The sequence below is a fragment of the Meira miltonrushii genome (genome assembly GCF_003144205.1).
Source record: "Meira miltonrushii strain MCA 3882 unplaced genomic scaffold FA14scaffold_3, whole genome shotgun sequence".
In the NCBI taxonomy this organism is placed as follows: Eukaryota; Fungi; Basidiomycota; class Exobasidiomycetes; order Exobasidiales; family Brachybasidiaceae; genus Meira; species Meira miltonrushii.
The window spans coordinates 1124845-1143081 of NW_020289945.1; the positions used below are offsets into that span (position 1 = coordinate 1124845).

Consider the following 18237-nt stretch of genomic DNA (forward strand, 5'->3'; position numbering starts at 1 on the left):
TTTCATACTCCTCATCACCATAAAGAAGCGTAAGTGAGACCCACTTTACAGTCACTTCTTCAGTGCATACATTCTTATTTCCCATCGATGCAGATCTCAACAAAAAAATGCTCCAAACACAAACGCCATTTGATCTTTGCAGATAGGGTGTCAAGTCCTCTGATGCTTTTAGCATCGAAACAAATAAAATTGTCATTGTTCTTTATTGATAAGAAGGCATGTACAAATGTGGGATCATACCATCAAAATCTTTACCGGAAGAGGAAAGTTAATTTTTATTTGTCTTAGGCTTGTTAAGCACACTGCAAATGCGGGGCAATAAGTAGTGTGTGGGTGGGGTTTGTGTGTGGGCACTTTTGCTGAATCGGAACCTAACCTTCCACGCGTCCCTTTTTACAGCCGAGCGGAGTCAAGATAATTTTCCTCTTTAGGGCCACATCAATTCCGCAGATAGGATAGGAGTTTAGATGATACTAATCTAATGTATTCTATCTGAGAGAATGATAAAATGTGTGATGCTACTTGGTGTATTATATAATCTTTCATCATTCATTTTCACGACAAAGGGATCATGAAAGTTAGACCCCCTCTTTGATAATGTTCTAGCGTGAATTTGAGAGTGTAAAAAGGGGACGTGCACAGCCTGAATAAGCTCACTCATTACAATGAAAACCAATGTCTTACACTTGACTTACATCTACATCATCAACAACAACAACAGCAAGAGACATGCAATCTTCCTGACTACTATTCATCATCCCGCCTCTCTGTTTAACAATAAAAGCACACGAATTGAGACACACCTAACCAAACCTTATTTCAAATAACAAAAGTCATTCAACGTGCAAAACTGCATCCACACCCACAATGCTGATGGGATTCTTCGAATTGATATTGGCACTGTTCGTGTTGGGACTATCAGTAGTTATCTCAATCTTAATCTCACAACCATTCACAGGTGCACTGGTTCGGTTACGTGCTAATTATCTACCAAAAGCTGTATCTCTAGACAACGTCTTGGAAGATGGTGCACAACCAGGCGCTTCAGGCGTACGTGGTGTAACGGCAGGTGCGATAAGCGGATACTTTTTACGGGAAAGACAAAGTGCAGCAAAGATTGGTCCAGTAGTCAGTGGAATTGTCGCAATGCTAATTCGAACAAGACGCTTGGAAGGTTGGCCGGGAATATACAAAGGTTCAGCTCCCGTTGCTGCTCAATTGATCGTTTTAGGTTTCTTTACTCTGCTCATCTTCAACGTTGGCGGGATCACAGGAACCGGAGGCGGTGCTTATCGTAGCGCACCTAGCGGTCCCGATCAGTTTGGCTTCTTTGGTAATCTGATCTTTATGATCATCACAAGCATAGTAGCCCTTCCGCTCAATGTGATCACAAATCGTGCTATCGTTCACCCGAGAATCCTAAGCTTTCAAAATGCAAGAGAAAATCTGCGAGAGCTTCTATCGTACTCTGAATTCAGTCAGCCTTGGCGATTGTACCTCTTGCCCGGTCTTTTGCCAGTTCAACTTATGCACATCTTCTGGATCGGTTTCGTAACACGAATTGTAAGGCATTGGACCGTCCCTTCACTTGGAGGACTACCTCCTTCGACACCTGCAGGCCCTAACGATGACACTTACTCAGGACCTTCTTCCTCCGACGGAAGTATGTCAGTCACTACGTTTGGCTTGGCGGTCTTTCTCAGTTGGTGTGTGCTCAGTGTGGTGATCTTGAGTCCATTGGAGTGTGTAATGGTGCGACTATCAGTCCAAAGGCCAGAAAGGCAACAACCTCTCCATCTCGCTTATGCACGTCTATCCTCTAATGGAGCACCAGCAGCAGGACCTGCGCCTTACAACAATCAAGCTCAAGTACAACAAAACAGCAATGCTAACCCAGAAGCAAATCAAACAGGAGGATATTCTGATCAAGCGAATGTAAATGGCAAACCCGATGCTCAACCCACCGACCCAGCTCCCCGACCCAGCTTTGCAATTGAAGATGATGACGATAATGATGAACAGCCGATTGGAGGAGTGAAAGAGCCAGCAAGTGAAAACAAAACAACAGTTGAAGAAGCAAGAGATGAATCTGATCCAGCTCCTGCAACGGATAACACTGCTCATCGTGTACTTGGACCACAAACAAATACTCAGAATCCCTCCACTTTTGTTCCTTCGCCAAGTACAAATTGGCACAGAGCAGGAAGTGAGCCTTCAGAACCTGTGATCGCTTTACGACCTTGCGATGAACCTCTATCAGCAGAAGAAGCAGCAAGAGCAGAATCAGAAGGATTTGGAGCGCCTACAGTTGAACGATATTCTGGAATGGTGGATTGTTTGAACAAGTTAGTGGATGAAGAAGGTATTGAAGCTCTTTATCGTGGTGCTTGGGTGACATTGTTGGGAATCTTGGTGGGAAATTTCAGTTAGAAGGAATATGATCTTGTCAAAGGCATTCACTTCTTTCAAATGATTATGTATCAGTCATCTTGTATTTTATACATGCATCCAAAAACAATAACATACCATGACAACCAATAATTCTTCCATGCCATCATTCACGTGTAGAAGACACGATAAGCTTCGCGTTTTTAGCCCCTAATTGTTTTGATTTGGGAAAAATAAGATTAACAAACGCGTGGAAGCAAGTGAAAGTGGTCTGATGCCTGTAAAATAAGCGCAACAAATAAACAAAAATGACACTTTTGTGCAGGTAGATTGCATGAAGGCACAAGAGCAGTCTGTTTATCTATAAAATGAGCTAAAGAAAGTCGGTCAAGATGAATTGCAATGGTGCCGAAGACAAAGAAAAGGGGAGCAGAGCAGATACAAGAAAGAAAGAGGTTCAATTAGAGAAGAGATCAGACCTACTCTCTTCTTGACTTCCAACCACATCCAACTCACTCGCAAAAAATGGTGTCCTTTTCCACCTCCCCTTCTCAATCATTTTGGACGCCAATGCAACATGGAGTGGATTCAAATGGATATTTACCTTCTTCACCCGGTGTCGGTGGAGAGATTGGCGATCAATCAACAGAAAGTAAAGCATCACGTCAAAGAAGAGGTTCTTCACCCGGTAAAAGAGCTTTGAATTGGTTCAGAAGTAGAAGTGCTTCACCTGCTTCGATCAATCATGTAGAAGATGGTCCTTCAAGCCCTTCTTCTTTTGTAGTTCGTAAAGTCACCAAACAACCAGGAGGCGTATCTCATATCACAGATGTGCATGGCTCACCGGCTGATGAACATGTCCATCAACCTGGCTATCCATATCAACAAGTCAAAAGTCGCCCTATCTCTTTGGGCGTTCCACCTGGAGGACCTGGCGGTGGCACGGGCTATGGCACTGCAAGAAGTACAAACGATGGAAGACCGGAACCTGAACGTCAAGAACAACCCTTTGAGCGTGGTAGGAGCAGAAGCAAGAGTCCAAACCGTCCTCCAAGTCCCGGTGCAATCCATGCGGGTGCTTTCCGTGGAGGTCGAATTGCTCCCGGTCCATTGAGTTACAGGCAAGCAGCTGAACAACACGAAGAGATGCTTGCCAAAAAGCAAAGCAATCAAGGAAAAAGGCTGTCTGATACACCTTCCTTACGTGATGTATCAGCAGCAACACCATCAGGACCACGCATCAGCCCATTCCCTACAGGCTCTGGACAATTCAGTACCTCCCCGCATCCGACCAGCCCCTTGGCAGGTTCAGCAGCTGCGCCTGCCGTGTCCAACGTCTCCGCTCAAGCAAATGAATCACCTTCTAGATTCTCCATGCCCGTTCATATCCCGCCCGGATCAGGTTTGCCTCCTGTGATTCCGTTGGAAGGTATTCCATCACCGGTCAAGATTCCATATTCGCCCAATAGGGTCGGTGCTTCGCCTTTAGGATCCGCTTCACCTGCAGGCTCACCGGGATACTTTGGAGGTGCATCCCATGAAGATCGAAATTCCAGTCAACCTGGCAGTCCTCATTTTGCATCGAAATGGTTCAAAGGAATCTTTGGCAAATCGCCAAGATTGGAAGATCGGGATGATGGTATATATAGCAATGAAGGTTCTTGGATGCGTCAAAGCATGTCTGCTGATGGCAAATCGCCAAATCATGCAATGATGCAACAAAATCCAAATGCTTGGTCAGATGGTCTTCCCCTTGCTGGCAGTGGGGCAAGAGATCAACGTGATCCTCGTCGTGATTCTGTAGAAGCAGAAGCTTTGGCAAGAAAGAAGCATTCAATGATGATGGCAGCACGAATTGAAGATGAGCATCGCAATAGGCTCATCAGTGGAGAACACGCTCCTCAAAATCAACAGACTTCAATGGATGCAACAAATGCCGCACCGAAACAATGGCTGCCACATCAAGTGATCGGAGACGCACCTCTTTCTCAAGAGCCAGAGCAATGGGATCCACCGCAAAGCAAAAGTCCACCTGGAAGAAAGCCAGCGCCACGTTTCACAGCGCAAGATTTGGAGGCGATGTCACAAAAAGAACGTGAACAAGTGGCAACAGAAGTTGATCCTGAAGATCGATTGAGTAAGTTGGAGGGCAAATTGACTCCTGCTCAACAAATCATTGCAGAAACACGTTCGAGAATGTCAACACTTGATGATGAGTTTGCAAAAGGACAATTAAGTCAATCTGCAAAGGGCAAACAATCAATCAATACACAAGTCCAGCGAGGATTTGATACCAACAGACGATCTTCTAATGGTGGTGAGAGACCACCAACGCTACCGACAAAATCACCACATGCTTCTGAAGTGCAACAATCAACTCCAGAGGTGAACAATACTGTGACCAAAGAGTCAAAACCCGTGCAAACAGCTCCTAGACAACCTGCACCTCGTACATTGAGCAATGCAGGCCCAAGCGGGTTGACGGCTGGCACCGGCCCAATGCCAAAGGACATGCCTATGAGCCATGCACTTCAAGAGATGATGGTACGTTTCTATCGATTTGAACGATATGCAGTTCCATTGATGCGGTCTTTGGAAGGTAGATTGATCGATATCGAAAGGGACAATCAGATGGCTCTAAACGGAGATGGAATGAGCGCAAATAGTGCTCGTGATCGTGAAATGGATAGATGGGTTGGTCAAATGACCAAGTTGATGCGTCATGAAGTTGGCCAATTACAAGCTGCAACACATGAATTGAGAGGATCGAGAGAGTTACTAGCAGCTGTGGCCAAAAATCAAGGTGTAGGTACAACTTCAAGCGGTTTCTTATCTTCACAATCTCCAGCACCAATTAATACTACTGTTGTACAGAGCGGTGAAGGAAAGGGTGTGAGCGCGGCGAATGAACCAGTAAAGGTGCCAAGCGACCTATCTCGCAACTTGTCTGGCGATGCTCGTAGAGGAACAAACGCTTCATCTTCTTCTTTCAAAAGCGCTGTTCCTAAACCAGAAAATATTGTTGCTCCGGCCTCCAATGCAAGTCCAAATGGTCGCAAACGATACACTCATGCTTTAGGACGACCAATGCAAGATGGCAAGATTTCACCACTTGTTTCGCCCAAGAAAGAGATTGATCAACTCATTCCGGAGACACCTGCAAGCCCTTCTCCAAGTGACATTTCCTCTGCTTCACGTCGTACTGTCAGTATTGATGAGAGATTGAGGGCTTTGATGGTGGACAAAAGCCGAAGTCCAAGCCTGAATACGCAAGATGCTAATAGCAGCTTGAAGAGTGGAATGTCTTTGCATGGTGCTGCGAATCAATTTGGCAGTCGAGATGAAAGTATCAGCGATGATACCAGTTTCGAAAAGATACCGATGCCAAAGCGTAACGCAAGCGTTAAAATTGGAGATGATTATCAATTCGTCATGGCACGAGGAGATAGCAAAGCAAGTGCTACATCTGCAAGTGGTCAATCTAGCGAAGACGTCATGGTTAAAACTACTGACGATGAAAGTGACGATGTCAGTGTTGTGCCTGATCTTTCTACGAAGCGATCACAGCACTTGCAAACGCCTTCAAACTTCTCTACGCAAACAGATACAACCATCAAGCCATCTATTGCACAGCAGCAACAACAACAGAGTGTAAAGAGACAATCTTCATTATCTGTCAACTCTCGCGCTATCAGTACTCCAACTTCGCCTGGACGAATGCCTTTGTCGCCCAATCTGACAGGTAACTCTTTGAGATTAGCGACGCCCACACGACAGGGATCAACGAGTCCAATCAGCATGGTTCCCAACGAAACGAACATCAAGACAGCAACTCATGCCTCTAACGGCTTACGTGCTCGTGCTCAAAGCTACTTGCAAAATGCAGAACAACCATCGAACAGTAGCAGCAGCGGCGGATTGAGCAGTGCAAATATTAGTGCAAGCAATTCATCTTCTTGGAATCGCATCTCGAATTCATCAAGTCCACAGCCACCATCTTCTCCCAGTAAGGCTCAGCCGTTGAAATCAAGTTCATCTTCGAATGTTTTACGTGATCGGACCCTGAATGGATCCGGTGATATTGCCTCTAAGGTGCAATTCCCTTCCCCAACTTCAGAAGAAGCCGTTTCTGTTCGCCCATTAAACTTCAAAAAGAGCGCTCATTCTATCAAATCAACAGGTCAAAGAAGTGATCGTGCAGATAGCAGCGAAGAAAAATCTGCAGGTCCTTTGACGCCAGGAAAATTTGATACGATCAAAGGAAACACAATCAAAAGTTCTTTATCGACTGCTGCCAATTCAACCGTTTCAACTCCTTCTCGGCCAAGTATCAAAGACCGCGTAGCTTTCTTCGATTCAGCTCAAAAAGTCTGAAAAGTTTCCGATCCTCATTTGTACATATGACCTCTTTTGTCAAGCCTGCAATATTACTATGATATGATGTTCTGTACCATCTACTCTTTCCCGCTTTCTGTAGTTCTCTCGATTCGTTTCGCCTGTACATCTGCTCGTAATATATGCTTCATTGAATGAACATAACGTGAAGATTTTCTCTAGAACAGGGGTATATATATGATATGATACAAGTGAAATAGAAAGTGAGATATATATACAGTCACCTCTCAGACTAAGAGACTGGCCCTCCAGAGAACAGATACATGAGCTCTTTGCGGTCCAACTTGTTTGCTTTGGATAATTTACTGCCTTCCAAAGCAGCTTCTGCTAATGCTCGTTTCTTGTCTTGCAAAGCCAAAATTCTCTCCTCCACAGAATCATTGATGACGAGCTTGTATACATGCACATTGCGTTGTTGACCCAATCGATGGGCTCGATCGATAGATTGTGCTTCCAACATTGGATTCCACCATAAATCCATCAAAATTACACGCGAACAACATGTCAAATTTAACCCAACGTTACCAGCCTTGAAAGAAATTAAAATCAATCGAATACTTGGATCAGATCGAATACGGTCCAAAGCACGTTCACGTTCTTCGGGTTTCAGTGATCCATCGTATCGAACAAACTTGTGTCCTTCTTCTCGCAAGAATGGTTCCACAAGATCCAAGAAAGATGTGAATTGACTAAACACAATCGTCTTCTCATCTCCTTCTTCACGAATCGTGTTCAGTAAACGCAACATCGTTCGAATCTTCGTAGAGCTTTTTCCTGTCCAAGCAGATTTTCCTCCACCTTGCATCTTTTCCGCTTGGATTCTATCTTGACAAACTCTGCAATGCTCGCCACCTTTGGCGATCTCTTCGCGTGTCATTTCTTTTTGACATCTGTCACAACGCTTTGACGCAACTGACAAACCTGCCAAAAGCTCAGTCAAACCATCGTCGTCATCATCCACCTTTTGCTCTTCTCCTTGTCCGTCTGCTTTTGCCTGGATTGCAGGTCCATTTGCTGCACCTGCATCCACTCGAACATTACGGTTCACAAGTGAAGGATGGCTACATGCTTGACGAAGACGTAACAACATCAATAAGGTCACCATATGATTCACCTTTGTTCCGGCTCCCTCAGCTTCTTCCAAGTTACGCTTCACTTGATTTTCCAAATCGTTATAGAAGTCTCTCTCTTTGTGATCTTCAAAGTCTGTTGAAATGACTTCTACATGTCGATCTGGAAGGTTTAAAATCGGTTTACCGTCATGCTTCGTATCCTTTGTTCGTCTCAGCATGATTGTTGTCAACACTGCACATAATCTCTTCATTCCCCAAGTGACACGATTTTGATTCGTACTTTTGAGAGGATCAGAAATCTTTTCGCGGAAGTGTCCATACTCATCAAATGGCGGAATGCCCAAGAAACGAATCAAACTGAACATTTCCAAAGCTTCATTCTGAATTGGTGTTCCAGACAAGCACCATTTCGACAGAGCACGTTTGGAGAGAGCCGAGCAAGCGCTAGACGCTTTTGTTCGATGATTTTTGATATTTTGTGCTTCATCCAATACAACACGCAGCCAGTCATGGTCGAAAAGAGGAGCAGGAGGTAACTTCTTGACTGGTGCTTTGGCGGCTTTCTTCTTCTTTGCATCTATCACCTCAAAAGAATCATCACTGTCTTGATCATCAGATTCACTCTCATCCTCCTCAGACGAATCCGGTACGACATTCTTCTTTTGTTGACCTTTCTTCTTGGGCTTTTCCACTCCCGCAACATTGTTCCATTCTGACGCAATTGTGGGGTATGTTGTAATCACAACATCATAACGTTTGAATGCATCTGCTGTTTTCGTTCTGGTTGCTCCATGATGCACGAGAACCTTGAGCGGAGGCGACGTTTTCTCTTTAATTTCACGTTCCCATTGTCGAATCACAGCAAGAGGTGCAATGATCAATGTTTGCTTGCTTTTGATCTCAACTGATTCTTCTTTTACAGGTGCGTCATCCGAATCAGGTACGACTTTCTTTTTGCTCTTCTTTGTCGTCTTTTCAGGCTCTATGCGAATTTTTGTAATTGTCGTATCTTCGCTATTTGGCGAATTTCCAACGATCAGAGCCAGCATTTGAACAGTCTTTCCTAAACCCATATCGTCTGCCAATATGCCGCCTTTATGTTTGCCACCTTCGCGACCTTTTAACCAGAGATATCCAGCTACTTGATGAGGCATTAACTTGCAGCTCAACCCTTTCACATTGCTTGCTTTTTCCAAGTCAATGTCACCAAGCTCTGGAGGAAGGACCATGCTGTTCAACATATCCTGAAGTTGTTGATCTCTCTCTTCAGCTGTCATAGTGGAACCTCCAAATGTAGAAGGTAATGGATCATCATCGACGTCATCATCATTCACGATGAATGCATTGCCATTCTGGCTACTGTGATTGGGACGATATCCTCCATTGGAGTACGGCAAAGGGCGAGGGTTTTTTGCCTGACCGTGATTGGCCTGTTCTAAGGCAAGTTGCGCACGAGCAAATCCATCTTTGAGTGCATGCTTGACCACTTCTGCTCCATCGCGCATGAATTGACGTGCACTATGACGCTGCTGAGAGTTTGACTGCGATGAAGGTTGAGAGTCGGTAAAAGCATCCCAGTTCGACCCCTTTTCAGATGGTTTATTTGTTGTTGTATCGATCATTCGAATCTTAGACGGCTCAGCATGTTTATTCTTTGGAGGCAATTGGCGTCCTTGTGGTTGTGGTCTATTGGGGTTGTTCGGATTGCTCATACCGGTAGATCTTTTGAAAGCTATTGGTCCAGGAGTGGGCCTGCCTGTCTGTGATTGCAAATAGCGAGAGGAAGGCAAAGGTTGCTGGCCATCATCTTTGGTCAAATCTACAACATTTTGATTAGGTTGAGGTTGTACAGGTTGAGGCATCGGCATTGGCATGGGCATCGGTCGAATGTTGTCACCACGTACGCCACCAGGTACAGACCTTTGCTGATTTCTTTGGAAAGATTCCATCATGTCTATTTGTCGGTGGTAGTGAAATGAGAAAGGAGTAAAGCAAATCAACACATCAAACAACACTGCCTCGAATTAATGCACTGACGTTGTGCCCCTCTTAGATTTTAAGTCGACTTGCATATTTCCTCCATTCTTCTTATAGGCTTTAATTACACACGCGCTTGTAGGGCGCCATCCCACGTGTGTGTGAAATGGAACACCAACTCACAGCACTTGTCATATTCTATTAATATTAGTCTATTCCGCTCTATCATTCAAGATAACACCAAGACGAATCACATCTCATCATGGCAGATGAAGGGGCAGGCGTTTGGGGTGCAAGCATAGACGATGATGGAGTAGGACAATCACAAAAGATTGAAATTGGCGAAAGTAGCGAAAGGCCGGCAACTTTGGAAAGAAGAGAATCAAAACCTGCACCCCGCTTATTTGACGATTTAGGCGATGCAGGCTGGGGTTCACCGGATGGTGATCAGCCATCATTTGATAAACCAGCGCCGATCACACCTACAGCACCATCACAATCTCATGCTGATCCAGAATTTGAAGATGCTTTGACAGGAAATGAAGGATATAAAAGCGAAAACGGAGATAAGCACTTTCCTGATGAACAACAGGATGATGACCCGCATACATTTATCAGTGATGACGAAGATAATGATGAACCATTTGGATTTCAAGACAGAACACCTAAATCAGATCTTGCCGCATTCGAAGATTTCAAAGAGGGACCTGACGAAGGAGATGATGATGACTTTGGAGATTTTGGGGAATTTGAAGAAGAAGCACAAACAGATCAATTTGGCTCACCCGCTCAGCCCGAAGTGCCACTTCAGCAAGAGAGCAGAAGTGCACCACAACTTGCGAGCGGATCAAGCTGGCAGCCTCTTGCCATCACTCCGAACAGTACATCAGCTTCGATAGCAAACGATGTACGTCAGCTCTTGTCAGCTCCACTTTCGGATGGTCGCACGTACCCTTTCCATGACGGTGCGGCTTCTCAGCTATCACAAGACCAGATCAGACAGGTAGATGGACCTTCGCAAATCTTGGTCAGAGAGGAAAGCCGGGCGGCATGGTCTGCTCTTTCCAAACAGCCAGAATTGAAACCTGTCGATTGGATGCGTTCAAAGACAAGGCGACAATACCTGATCGCCGTCGGGGTGCCGATCAACCTGGACGAGCTAAACACAACCAACACAAATGGATCCAAAGCGCTACCGCCATTGGCTCTAAAGCTTGATCGGGGAGCGAGAGGATCAGAAGTAGAGTCGGGACCTACCAGTCAAAATGACGGTAAAGTTGGCAGTGCTAAATCAACACGTGAACGAGACAACAAACCTCCTGAATTTGACACACAAAGAGCAAAATCAATCGTCGCAATGACAGAAGATCAATTGACACTTTTGGGATTACCTGCTCTAAGGGAATTACAGCGAGAGACAGAGGCTTTGACAAGACAAGCGTCAACAGTTTTGACTCATTACCTATCTCAGCGAGAGTCACATTCTACCGATGCAGAAATGTACAACGGATTAATCAAAGATTTGGTCACAGGAGCGGCAAAGAGGGTTAGCACGACAAGTAGTTCATCTGTTCAAAGACAAGTTAGCGTGCGTAAATCAGGAATCGGAGGAGGAAATCTGCCCAATAGCGGACGCAATTCACCAGCGATTAGCAATGTTCAAGCTCAATCATATCCAGGAGGAAGGAGTAGTAGTCCCAGATGATCTTGTTATTGATCCACCTCATTGTATTATCCAAGCAACCTCTTCCTTATAGGGATGCTCATCATCAATTGATCATTATTGTACCATATATTTTCACGTGATACGACTGCATAACACGCGAGAAAGCGCGTCCGATATTTGGTTGACAATTTGCGCGTTTGAATGCAGTGCACACAATTGACAGGCTTGCCTGCATGCCGTGTACTCTCTCTCTCAGTGGCTTTAAAACTGCCTTTTTGAACAATGACATTTGTGTTGGTCTTTTTCATTTTATTTGTGAACATTCTAGACTTTCTCACACCATCCTTGTCCGGGCTCTGTATGCCACTCATACATCCGTAATTCTTCATGAGAGGTAGAGTTCAAAGATAGTCTGCAAAAGACAAAGAAAGAGGCAAACAGAAAAAGGATAAACGCGCGAAATACAAGAACCTTCTCTTCTTTACCTTCACAAGCAATCATGATTCCAAGACCTCATTCGCCTTTTAAGCGATCATCTAGATCACCTTCTCGATCTGGATCACCAATTCGTGGTATGAGCAGTACGAAATGGTTCAATACAGGATCCAACGAAGATCCTCGCGCAAGCTATGAACAAAGTCATATGCCAACTGCTCCCAGTGCAGTCTTTGCCGGCCCAAGTACCAGTCCAGGTGGATCACCAACCGCAGCTGCGACTAATCCAAATCTTAGTCAGCTGAGTAGAGCAGAGCATTATGATGTTGTCATCGAAGGAGAACATGGGGAAGCAATCTTGACGCATCTTGGAGGTATTGTACTGGACCAGTCAGGTGGCATTGAAGGGGATACTGCATCAAAGTTAACGAGATCATCAAGTGGCTCAAGCATAACAGCTGTTCCATCATCTCGAAGACCTGAAGGGGAGAGAAGTGCAGCATGCAGCACGAAATTCGAATCTATGCTGCATGAATTGGTACAAACAGAAAAGAGTTATGTGAGAAGGATTGAAGTGTTGTATCAACGATATGCGGTCCCTCTCAGACAAATGGCAAGGGACAGGGATACAGCAATTATTCCCTTGTATGAATCGCAACGTCTTTTTGGCAATATTGGAGAAATTGTAGGTGCAAACATGGCATTCCTGCGAGAATTGGAGACATACCTATCTGATCGCGTGAAAGGCAAGACGAAGGAAGGCGGCAGTGAACTTGGAGATATCATTTATCGAAATATCGCATGCTTCTCTTGTTACAACGAGTACTTTAACAACTTCGAAAAGGCCAAACATATCGAACAGAGCATGATGCGAAACAACAGAGGCTTTCGCGACTTTATCGATCGAACAAAGTACAGCATCACCGGAATGGGCAATATTGGTTTACGTGAGCTTATTATGGAACCGGTTCAGCGAATTCCTCGCTATACACTCTTATTTGATGGTCTGATACGCAACCTTCCCACTGCCGACCCAAATCGTGCTAGATTGGAACAAGCTGTGGTCTTGGCAGGCAGGATTGCCAGCTGTGAAGTTGATGACAAAACGAAGCGTGCTGCTGTACTGTGGAGCTTTAGTCGAAATGTGGATGGATTCCCTGCTGGACTTATCAGTGTGCATCGACAATACATTGACTGTATCGATGTTGATGATTTTCCCATTGACGTATTAGGTCCATCAGCGATGAACACACTCTTGTCTCCAGGCTCAGCCACAACATCTGGTTATCGTACGATTCATTGCACATTATTCCTGTTTGACGATGTGATTGCAATTGCAAAACGGGCAAGTTCGGCAAGTTGCGGAAGATCGTTGGTCGGTTTGGACGATTTGAGCAAATTGGCAGATCAGATGAAATCATATACTGAACGTAGTGCGGTCGTTAAAAGTCCTTCAAAGGTCGAATTGGGCTTCCGTGGTTTAATTGACGTTTCTGAAGTACGAGCAATCGATATGGGAGGACCTGATTTCCAGATGTTGTTTATGCGTCCACCTACACATATCTCTGGTGATAAGTGGGCTGGCAGGGCTGTTCGTCAATATGCAACAGTCGATGCGCAAAGTAATCAAGGCCCTGATCCTGCTTTTGCTCGCCAAGAGAAAGCGAGATTTTTGGATAATTTATGGAGGTCACAAGCTCTATACAAAGCTCGAGAGCACAAAAGTCATGTTCGATCATTGATCTTGCCTAGCACATCAAACGAAGACAAGATTCGAAGAGTGATTTATTGGAACGTTTATGCAAGAAGAAGTTATCTTGCCGAAACACACAAATCTGAGATTGTGTTGCACGTCAATCCTGATGGAGAGGCAGATGCGTTGCCTTTTGGGTATGAAGATGCACCACCGTCTGCTTCTGTTCGCATTCACTCTATGGACGAAGACACAGCCTTTTGTACCTATACTGCTTCTTATAAGAGCAATTGCAGTGTGGCCGATGCTGGTGAACTTCATCAAGTGTCACTCAGCAGTCTCTCGGACGAGATGCTCCGAACGTCAAAACAACTCAATCGGAATGCACTTGATGGCTTTGATCCAAGGCATGGCAGTCCAACAACTCCAGGTTCGACTAATCGTAGCGGTAGAGCACTTGCATCTGGTTTGGAACAATTTGGACGTAGCTTGTTCGGTACTCCAAGTAGTATCCGCAGTGCTGCTACAGGATCAGACTTTTTCGGAGTGAAAAGGACGAGAAGTAAGGGAAGCAGTCAGTATACCCGAAATGCATCTGTCAGCACTCGAAAGACCTATTCTACAGCCAATACGAGTAGCGTTGGTAGTAGAGATATGCTGCAATATTCCGTCAATGGAAGGCAAGATCAACGAAATGGAAGTCCAGGAACACCAGTGAACGATCTGCAAGCCAACATCGAACGATACAGAAATATGTCGCCCGGATCCAATGCAGAAATGGCGACACCGACAAGAAATGAGACTTCGGTATTGAGTTCAGATGCATCTATGCGATCGCCTTCACATTCACCAAGCGGAAGAGAAGGCGCAAATTCTCCCGTCCGTCGCAAACCAGTACCACAAGCTGATAGAACTCCCGTTCGAGTACCTTCTGGATCCAAACGTGAAGTTCCGGTCGATGCAACGCCAACTGCCAAACCGGCGAAGCGGATCGCACACGGACATGATAGCGTGAATGGTGATTTGACTAATGATGATGAGGCCATCTCTGCTCCTCCTTCACCTTCGCCTACAAATTATGCATCTGCTCCACAAACGCCAATGCGAAATGAAAGTGTGAATGCAAAGAGCAGGGTAGGAAGTGTGAAACCTTTGAGTATTCGCAAAGATCGTGGTCAACCAAGACAATCGAATCGATCGGAAATGATGCACAAGATTCAACGTGATTTGGATAGCTTGCAAAGGGCGTGTGAAAATACACAATCGATTCTTGCGAATGCACGGAATGATTTGAGTAGCGGTAGAGAAGCGATTGATCAGATTGATGATTGTTTCACCGAACTTGAATCAACGGATGATGCTATTCAACGGTTGCGTAAATCGATGAAAGAATGGAACTCTGCGGAGCCTGCTCAATTACCGAGTGCACCATCTGCGGAGTTCAAAGCAGATGAAGTGCAAAAGCTGCAAGCACAATTAGCGAATGTGGAACGAAAGTGTGAATTACTGGTTTCCTTGGAACGTGATGGACGTTTGGAAAATACAGAATTACACAAAGCATTCAATGAAGAATTGGACAGGATGTACGATGACATTCAGCTGGAATCCGTTGATGAACAGCTTGTCAAACTTCGAACTGAAATCAGACAAGCCAAATCGCAACGAAATGAAGCCAATTTGGAGAAAAAAGCGTTGCAACGTGAATTGGCATTGGAAAAAGCGCAAAGTGAAGTTTGGAGAGCAACATTGATCAAACATGGATTGATCTGAAGATTACGTAAAAAGAAGACAAGAGACTGGGATCCTTGTCTATTTAAGAAGTGATGTATATTATGCTTTCTATTGAAGTGCAATCATTATTTTATTATCGTTCACCTTGTTTTGTTATAGAAGATGCTGGTTGTGAGAGCAGACATGCACAAGCAGTAGCGCAGTCAAGGGATCGCGCTAAATTTTAATTTTCCGAACAACACTTCTTCTGAAAAAATCTTATCTACTTTCGTTTGTCACAACAACATCAACACCAAGATGGTAGAAGCAGACGAAGCTCAAGCTATGGATCAAGATGGAGATGGGATGCCAGAAGAACGGATTGCCAGAAACATAGCACTTCACATCGCTGCAGGAGATGGAAACATCACTAAATGCGAAACTTTATTGAACGATGATGAAGATGGAACAAATGGAGCGGATGCATGGTGGGAAGACGAAAGTCATTTGAGGTGGAACGCTTTACATTTCGCAGTCAGTGGAGGTCATAGTGACATTGTCAAGCTGTTACTTAGACGAGGAGGAATATGGAACGCAATTGATGAATTGGGTTTCACTCCGGCTGATTATGCATGGTCTTTGAACAATGATGAAATTTATTGGATCTTATTCGAAGAAGGTGTACGTCAAACACTCGTACTGAACCTGTTGGACAGGAAAGCTTTAGCACAATCAGCATCAAGAGATCCAGGTGCCAATGGAGCAACTGCAAAAGATGGCGAGGGCGAGAAAGGAGTTCAAGTTGGTGAGAATGGAGAATCCTCAACTTTGAAATTACAGGTGACCGAATCTAGCGGAGAAGTATCTGCGCAAAATGATCGTTTCCTCGAATCTCGTTTGACGTTCGTCAAAGATGGTGAAGGAAAGATGAGATGTATGGACAAAGATGGAGGATTGGTAATGGCAGCATGGGAAACAGATGTGATGCAAAAGACCGCAACACTTCTATGCACAGATCAGCAGACAGGACAGCCGATAACAGGCCTCAAAATCTTAAATGTTGGATTTGGATTGGGAATTGTGGACGAATTCTTTCAACAATACAAGCCTAGTAAACATGTCATTGTTGAAGCACATCCTGATGCTATTGCATTTGCTCGTCAGAATGGCTGGCATGAGAAACCTGGAGTGGAACTCATCCATGCAAAATGGGAGGATGCTTTAGATCAATTAGCCAATGGGGAGCTGTTTGATGTGATTTATTGGGACACATATGCTCAAGGATATGGTGAATTGCGTGACTTCTTCGAAGAGGTACCCTATCTCTTGGATGAGTCCAACCCTAACGCTCGATTCTCCTTCTTCCATGGTCTAGCAGGCACGAATCGATTCCTGTATGATATATACACACGTGTATCTGAGTTGGACTTGAGGGAGATGGGATTAGATACACAATGGTACGACATTAGGCCAAGCACAACGAGCGAAACATGGAATGGAATCCTAAGAAAATATTGGGATCTCGATGTTTTACGAATACCGATCTCAAAGAGAATTCAAGATGTAGAATAAAGATGTACAGTAGAGCATTTAACGTGTGTATTTCATTTTTTAAACTTCTTGAATGCAAGGTTTTGAGATAGAGATGCGGGGAGACCAGAAGATGATCGCGTGAGCATGAGCCTTTAGTGGAGGATTGTGCGAAACTCTAGGCATCTTGCCAGTGTACCCTAACACAGATGGCAAATCTTCGCTTACTTCATCAGTTTGACATCTTACTTCTGTCTTTATCATTCAAACTATCTTCCTAATCTGTGTTATCGTTATAATCGCTGGTAATCGCTTTATCCTAAAAGGTCGTGCAGGCACACTTTTGAGAAAAGTCAGGATTGGAGGATTGCAGAACATCATAGCAGAAGTATGTCAGCTCTAAGACGAGGCTTCGTTTCCTGCACTTGGACGAATTCCTCTTTACCGTCCGGATCTTCAGGATCTACAATATCAGCATCTTGTTTCAACAACCAATCACGATCACCTTCTATACGCCAATTCCGCACTTCTGCTCGTACGAATGCAAGGGTAGGAGAGGATGATTTCTATAAAATTTTAGAGATCGGACAAGGTGCAAATCAAAAGGATATCAAACAACAATTTTATAAACTTAGTAAACAATGGCATCCTGACGTTAATCAAGGATCAGAAGAAAGTAAGGTAAAATTTCAACAAGTTAGTGAAGCTTATGCTACTTTGGGTAATGAATCTTCCAGAAAACAATACGATCGACAAAGATCTTCTACCGGATTTGGAGCACGACGTGGAGGAGGAGGAGCAGGGATGCGATACGATAGTGATAATTTGCAAAGACGAGCAACGGCGAGTTATGCATGGGATTATCAAAGAAGAAATGCAGCTAGAGCATTTAAAAAGGCAAATGCTTCTTCGCAATCAGCAAGTGGACAAAGAGCTGGAATGGGATCTGATAGCACATACAGGACCCACTATCAACATGACGGGAATTCAGCGGCAGAGGATAGATCGATGTTTGAAAGATTGGCTGAACAACAACGTAAACGTGAAGCAGCAATGCAAGCAAGGTATGAAGAGCAAAATAGTGGAGGAGATGGCAGAACGAGAAGGGGAGATGCGGCTTCATCTATGTATGATCAAAGCGGTCAAACATCTAGTCACTTGGTACGATTTATGCAAGTAACGGGATTGTTTGGATTCATCTTTTATTGTTCCACTTTTCTATCCGATGGCGGAACGAATGGTCCTGTAGCAACACGAAAGAGGGTGATCACGGCAGGATCTTCATCATAACAATTAGACTATAGACTATCATACTGTATTGTATAATGCACCGGATCGCAATAAAAGTCGCATGCACGCTGATAATTCTC

The 18237-nt window shown here is 44.5% G+C and overlaps 7 protein-coding genes across 7 annotated transcripts; 6 read left to right on the forward strand and 1 right to left on the reverse strand.

Annotated features, from left to right (window-relative positions):
* The first annotated feature begins 682 nt into the window (after positions 1-682).
* On the forward strand, positions 683-2537 carry FA14DRAFT_161373 (uncharacterized protein). The gene has a single exon (XM_025499089.1). It carries the CDS (start codon positions 868-870, stop codon positions 2428-2430), a length of 1563 nt encoding a protein of 520 aa, XP_025353912.1. The 5' UTR covers positions 683-867; the 3' UTR covers positions 2431-2537.
* A 268-nt stretch (positions 2538-2805) lies between these two features.
* FA14DRAFT_190746 (uncharacterized protein) lies at positions 2806-6925 on the forward strand. The gene has a single exon (XM_025501815.1). It carries the CDS (start codon positions 2914-2916, stop codon positions 6760-6762), a length of 3849 nt encoding a protein of 1282 aa, XP_025353913.1. The 5' UTR covers positions 2806-2913; the 3' UTR covers positions 6763-6925.
* FA14DRAFT_161375 (uncharacterized protein) lies at positions 6916-9897 on the reverse strand. The gene has a single exon (XM_025499090.1). It carries the CDS (start codon positions 9806-9808, stop codon positions 7016-7018), a length of 2793 nt encoding a protein of 930 aa, XP_025353914.1. The 5' UTR covers positions 9809-9897; the 3' UTR covers positions 6916-7015.
* Positions 9898-9984: 87 nt separating this feature from the next.
* FA14DRAFT_63832 (uncharacterized protein) lies at positions 9985-11570 on the forward strand. The gene has a single exon (XM_025502611.1). It carries the CDS (start codon positions 10096-10098, stop codon positions 11536-11538), a length of 1443 nt encoding a protein of 480 aa, XP_025353915.1. The 5' UTR covers positions 9985-10095; the 3' UTR covers positions 11539-11570.
* Positions 11571-11841: 271 nt separating this feature from the next.
* On the forward strand, positions 11842-15482 carry FA14DRAFT_161376 (uncharacterized protein). Its single transcript, XM_025499091.1, has one exon. The coding sequence runs from the start codon at positions 11999-12001 to the stop codon at positions 15395-15397; it is 3399 nt and encodes a 1132-aa protein (XP_025353916.1). The 5' UTR covers positions 11842-11998; the 3' UTR covers positions 15398-15482.
* Positions 15483-15703: 221 nt separating this feature from the next.
* On the forward strand, positions 15704-16909 carry FA14DRAFT_124733 (S-adenosyl-L-methionine-dependent methyltransferase; the record flags this gene model as incomplete). Its single annotated transcript, XM_025496659.1, has 1 exon — positions 15704-16909. One exon carries the CDS (start codon positions 15704-15706, stop codon positions 16907-16909), a length of 1206 nt encoding a protein of 401 aa, XP_025353917.1.
* Positions 16910-17129: 220 nt separating this feature from the next.
* On the forward strand, positions 17130-18232 carry FA14DRAFT_161377 (DnaJ-domain-containing protein). The gene has a single exon (XM_025499092.1). The coding sequence runs from the start codon at positions 17258-17260 to the stop codon at positions 18155-18157; it is 900 nt and encodes a 299-aa protein (XP_025353918.1). The 5' UTR covers positions 17130-17257; the 3' UTR covers positions 18158-18232.
* The last annotated feature ends 5 nt before the right edge of the window (positions 18233-18237 follow it).

What these genes read in the sequence shown, in the direction of transcription:
- FA14DRAFT_161373 (XM_025499089.1), top strand. Translation starts at nt 868, where the DNA reads ATGCTGATGGGATTCTTCGAATTGATATTGGCACTGTTCGTGTTGGGA.
- FA14DRAFT_190746 (XM_025501815.1), top strand. Translation starts at nt 2,914, where the DNA reads ATGGTGTCCTTTTCCACCTCCCCTTCTCAATCATTTTGGACGCCAATG.
- FA14DRAFT_161375 (XM_025499090.1), bottom strand. Translation starts at nt 9,808, where the DNA reads ATGATGGAATCTTTCCAAAGAAATCAGCAAAGGTCTGTACCTGGTGGC.
- FA14DRAFT_63832 (XM_025502611.1), top strand. Translation starts at nt 10,096, where the DNA reads ATGGCAGATGAAGGGGCAGGCGTTTGGGGTGCAAGCATAGACGATGAT.
- FA14DRAFT_161376 (XM_025499091.1), top strand. Translation starts at nt 11,999, where the DNA reads ATGATTCCAAGACCTCATTCGCCTTTTAAGCGATCATCTAGATCACCT.
- FA14DRAFT_161377 (XM_025499092.1), top strand. Translation starts at nt 17,258, where the DNA reads ATGTCAGCTCTAAGACGAGGCTTCGTTTCCTGCACTTGGACGAATTCC.